The sequence below is a fragment of the Cynoglossus semilaevis genome, chromosome 9 (genome assembly GCF_000523025.1).
Source record: "Cynoglossus semilaevis isolate Cse_v1.0 chromosome 9, Cse_v1.0, whole genome shotgun sequence".
NCBI lineage: Eukaryota > Metazoa > Chordata > Actinopteri > Pleuronectiformes > Cynoglossidae > Cynoglossus > Cynoglossus semilaevis.
The window spans coordinates 4,747,979-4,752,991 of NC_024315.1; the positions used below are offsets into that span (position 1 = coordinate 4,747,979).

Genomic DNA, 5,013 nt, shown 5'->3' on the forward strand with positions numbered 1-5,013 from the left:
CTAACATTGATGCCTTGCTCAACAGTCACAGTCAGGACGACTGTTGTCTGTAGGAGAACTGGAGCAGAACCCCAGCAGCCACCAGGGGGCGTGTCCACGGCTCTCATTGGCCAGTTCATCGTAGGGCGTCACACTGACATTAACGCTGTGTTGACAGTGAAGAGTTCACCACTGCTGGGTGTGTGAGAACCCCCCCCCCCCACACACACACACCCCAGGACAACATGCAGCCTCCTCCCCCATCAGTTAGCCGTGGGAATTGAACCTGTGATCTTTTGTTGTAAAGCAGAAGCTCTAACCACTGAGGTACTGTTCTCCACTTTAACCTGCCGTTGGACTTTCACTGTGGGTTTCACCCCTCCCACACAAACGGGGGGGCCGGGGGGGGGGCAGTTCTCTAGGTCAGATCAATTGTCTGTTACACTGATACGTATTACAGTTTGACCACAGACAGTTTGACCACAGACAGTTTGACCACAGACAGTTTGACCAATGGCACTGATGGTCATCACTCTGGAGCTGAGCACAAGAACAATCAGAACCAATCGGTCTGTGCTCAGTCTGTGCTCAGTCTGTGTCAGTCTGTAGTCAGTCTGTGTCAATCTGTGGTCAGGCTGTGCTCAGTCTGTGGTCAGGCTGTGTCAGTCTGTGGTCAGTCTGTGTCAATCTGTGGTCAGGCTGTGCTCAGTCTGTGGTCAGTCTGTGCTCAGCCTGTGGTCAGTCTGGGTCAGTCTGTGGTCAGTCTGTGTCAATCTGTGGTCAGGCTGTGCTCAGTCTGTGGTCAGGCTGTGTCAGTCTGTGGTCAGTCTGTGGTCAGGCTGTGTCAGTCTGTGGTCAGTCTGTGTCAATCTGTGGTCAGTCTGTGCTCAGTCTGTGTCCGTCCGTTGTCAGTCTGTGGTCAGTCTGTGCTCAGTCTGTGCTCAGTCTGTGGTCAGTCTGTGTCAGTCTGTGCTCAGTTTGTGTCAGTCTGTGCTCAGTCTGTGTCAATCTGTGGTCAGGCTGTGCTCAGTCTGTGGTCAGTCTGTGCTCAGCCTGTGGTCAGTCTGGGTCAGTCTGTGGTCAGTCTGTGGTCAGTCTGATGGACTCAGCTCAGTGCAGACGTTCACTCTCATCACACGCTCAGATTTGGTCACTTTTGATTTTGATTCCTGTTGTTTTTTTTCACTTCCCTGAAAAACTGCACAAAACTGAGGCTGTGAAGAAGACCAGTATGTGTGTGTGTGTGTGTGTGTGTGTTACCAACCTGTCACAGCTGGTTACACTAACAGTAAGACAAAGGGCTAACGTGCTAACGTGTCACTGGTCCAACACAGAACTGGTCCAAGACGTCTCAGAAGGTTCCACTTCATCTCTGAGCAGGAAAATCAGACACCAAGACCAAAGTCCTGGTCTGGGACCTGGTCTGGAACCTGGTCTGGGACCTGGTCTGGGACCTGGTCTGGAACCTGGTCTGGGACCTGGTCTGGGACCTGGTTCCTCTCCCTTCGTTCCCACTCACGTCATTCACACATGAAATGTTTTGTGTAAAAGCCAATCCAGTGAGCACAGCTGTCGCCCCCTGTGGGCCACAGATGACTCTGCGAGCTGCTCACACTCTACACAGATAAGATAAGAAAAATGAGGTCACAACATCATGGGGAAAATATTTCAGAGCCTACAGGAGCAGGGTTCAGGACTGGGTTCTTATAGGATGATGAAGCTGTCAATCATACGCCAGGTCTGTTCAGTAAAATATTTGACCACTGCCCCCCACCACAGTCAGCAGGGGGCAGCTGTGAGCTCAGAGCACCTCAGTGGTAAGTGCTGGACTCCAACCTGAATTTTACCTTGACCTCTACTCAAACCAGGTCGAACCAAAACCAGCGGCCCGAGTCAGTGAATGGACCGAGGTGTTTCACTGCACTCGAACCCGTGTCAGGTCTCTCCAGTCTGGGTGTGTCAGCAGCTGGTGGTCTGAACAAACTCCACTCACTGTCCTCTACTTCTACACCAGGGTTCGGGGAAGACAAGAAAAGAAACGGCAGACGGTGGAGCCGTAAACCTCCCTGCCCCGGGTGAGGTATGCAGCGGCGGCAGTGTTGCGAAATCTTCAGGCTGTTGTCTGTTGTCTGTAGTCTCAGGACTGTTCACAGACAAAGGCCCAGAGTGGAGAAAAAGAAAAAACCCAGGAGAGAGAAACAAGCAGCAGCAGCGACCAGACGGACTGGTCCACAGAGATGGACCGTCACTTTAACGACCGCTCCTCTGGTTCGGCTCGGACTCAGCTGTCAACTCACCCACAGATCGGTTCCCCAGTCCATGTCCGCCGAGGAAATCCAGGAATCCTCCCTGAGAGTGGAGCGAGCAGCGGCGGACCAGGTGTCGAAGAAAGGACCGGGGTTTATATTAAAATAAGACAGAAAACAGGCAGAACGGAAAGACAAACCAAACAAGAGAAACACCAACAAAAAAAAACAAAAACAAACTACGAACGAACTAAACTTCACTCAACTTTAGGAGCGTTGGAATCGCAGGAAACGTTTGGAGGAAGTTACCGCCTCCTGAGCAAACAGGAGTGACTACAGCTGAGAGGAGGAGGAGGAGGAGGGGGGGGGGGAGGAGGGGGGGATTCAAAAGTGAAATGAAAACGAATGCAGAGATGGACAGAGGTTTATTAGATCAAATTATTGTTATTTATTTAAAATCAAATCACAAAAACTGTCCATAAACCGGCGGGGCATTTATTAAGACGATATGACGTCATCTTGACGTCTTTGTACAAACGTGGTGATGACAGTGGTCAGGTCATGTGACACGGACAGTATGAAGCGGATCTCATCTTCATGGTGAAGGTCTTCAGTGACAGGTTTCCTTTCCACGAGGTCCACACGATGTTGGTGCTCGTATATGCAATGGCACTACTTGGCCCATAGAGGCCGTTGGGGTTAAGGATGTGGCATTCGTTGTACCAGAATCCTCCCATGTAGTGGACAGCACAGTTTTGGGACCAGGAGTCCTGGTCTCGGTCGTACGTGGTGAACTTCTTTAAATTGTGCGATGTAAAAGAGTCTCCTAAAAAGAAACCAAAGGTTGAGTTTTTTTTTTAGTTCTTACACACGTGTGAATAAAGTGGAAAAAGGAAGAAGGTGATTGAAAACGAACTACTACAAAAATCGATTTTTAAAAACGTACTTTTTCTAATTGAATTACAAAGACCGAGTTTTGTGCTGCATCTTCACCAGTTGGCCAGAGGATGGCAGTGTCTGTGCCCATCATACATGACCTTCATCAGTGTGAGCCTCACCTGCCCCCCCACCGGTGAACTGCCCCAGGTGAAGTTGATATCCGCTGTTTTCAGAATCAACCAGGAAACTGGAGTAGAGCGCCGCCGCCGTCTCCCCGTCCCAGGTCTCCATGTCTACTCTCAGCTCGTTGCTCTTCCTCAGTGTGAGCAGGAAGATGTTTTCTAGACCTGAAAACAAACAAACTGACTGACTGACTGACTGACTGACTGACGGACTAACTTGATGTATTTGCGGTGTAAACTCACCCAGCCAGTATTCAGCAGCTACGTTTCCAAATCCACCTTTGTAGTCCTTCCATGGTCTGAAGAAGTTCTCTGATCCATCCATCCTCCTCTGAAAAACCTGGACAGGAAGAACAACTCCTGTTTAGTGCTTCTAGTGTCTGTGTTTTATGTCAGTCATTGTGATGATTTCAAACCCATCAGAGGACGACTGACCGTCCATCTGCCCCCGTCAGTGTCCATGTCACAGTAGACGTGCAGTGGTGCAGTGGGCCCCCCCGGGAAGATGGTGTACACGCCGCTGGTGCTGGTGTTGTCATTGGTGTAGATGTCACCACAGTCAATGGGCAGGATAAGGTTGGAGTGGCAGTTGACAAAGGTCACGAAGGTCACGAAGGTCAGCAGAGCTGTAGACAATATTACCTGTGGAAAGAATAAAAAAATACTAATACGTCATGTTTCTTTGATTAATTATACTCAAATCTACTATAATTGTTGTTGTTTTTATTATTGTTGTTTTTATTATTGTTGTTGTTTTTATTGTTATTGTTATTTTTGTTGTTTTTATTATTGTTGTTTTTATTATTATTATCATTGTTGTATTATTGTTGTTGTTATTATTGTTGTTGTTATTATTATTGTTGTTATTGTTGTTATTATTATTGTTGTTATTATTGTTCAATAATTGTAATGTTCAATGAAAAAACGAAAACTAAAAACAACTAATGCACACCTCAGTCCGTTAGGGGGCAGTACTGCACCTAATGCTCTGGGTACAGTGACATTAAACGCGTGTCTTAGTGTAGGGTGGACTACACACACTCCACTGTGACATCATCACCTCAGTGTAACATGTGGCTGCAGCACTGACACCAGAGCTAACAGACAGGACAGAGCAGTGGAGCCACTGACCCTCCATGAGACCAGAGCCGCAAAGTCTAAAGATGTGGAACTGCAACCCAGGGGTTTACTGACCACTGACCACTGACCACTGACCACTGACGACTGACCACTGACGACTGACAACTGACGACCGACGACTGAGGACTGACGACTGATGACTGAGGACTGACAACTGACGACTGACAACTAAGGACTGACGACTGATAACTGACAACTAAGGACTGACGACCAACCGCTGATGACCGACAACTGACGACTGACAACTGAGGACTGACGACTGATAACTGACGACTGACAACTAAGGACTGACGACCAACCGCTGATGAATGACAACTGAGGACTGACTTACCTTCACCATGGTCCTGGTTCAGAGCTGGTGCTGGTTCTGGACTCAAGGTGACTCTTGAGTTTTTATATTGTGTGTGTGTGTGTATGTTTACACACACACACACACACACACACACACACACACCCAGGTCGAAGTCCTGTTGTCAGTGAAATGACACCGTGACTGGAGTTTCCCTCCAGTGTTTGTTCAGTTGATTCACTTTAAAAGATCCATGACCAGAAGCTGATGAAACTCCAGAGGACAGGTCTGTCCAACG

General features: G+C 48.3%; 2 protein-coding genes across 2 annotated transcripts in view; both read right to left on the reverse strand.

Moving 5' to 3' along the window:
• The window catches only part of trip10b (thyroid hormone receptor interactor 10b), a 12,442-nt gene extending 9,880 nt beyond the window's left edge, over positions 1–2,562 (reverse strand). The window contains exon 1 of the mRNA XM_025058207.1: positions 2,277–2,562. Coding sequence (XP_024913975.1) covers positions 2,277–2,300 — 24 coding nt within the window. The 5' untranslated portion in view covers positions 2,301–2,562. The remainder of the gene's footprint in view (positions 1–2,276) is intronic.
• Positions 2,563–2,633: 71 nt separating this feature from the next.
• LOC103383500 (microfibril-associated glycoprotein 4-like) lies at positions 2,634–4,913 on the reverse strand. Its single transcript, XM_008316638.3, has 5 exons — positions 4,758–4,913; positions 3,722–3,928; positions 3,530–3,626; positions 3,284–3,451; positions 2,634–3,051 (listed from the first exon to the last, which is right to left on the reverse strand). Exons 1-5 carry the CDS (start codon positions 4,764–4,766, stop codon positions 2,780–2,782), a joined length of 753 nt encoding a protein of 250 aa, XP_008314860.1. The 5' UTR covers positions 4,767–4,913; the 3' UTR covers positions 2,634–2,779.
• Between the last annotated feature and the right edge of the window lie 100 nt (positions 4,914–5,013).

Bases quoted from the DNA above. Each gene is read 5' to 3' on its own strand.
- LOC103383500 (XM_008316638.3), bottom strand. The intron at 3,627-3,721 runs GTCAGTCGTCCT...CTTCCTGTCCAG, and splicing joins CTGACGGGGGCAGATGGACG to GTTTTTCAGAGGAGGATGGA. The intron at 3,452-3,529 runs GTGAGTTTACAC...GTTTGTTTTCAG, and splicing joins AGCTGCTGAATACTGGCTGG to GTCTAGAAAACATCTTCCTG.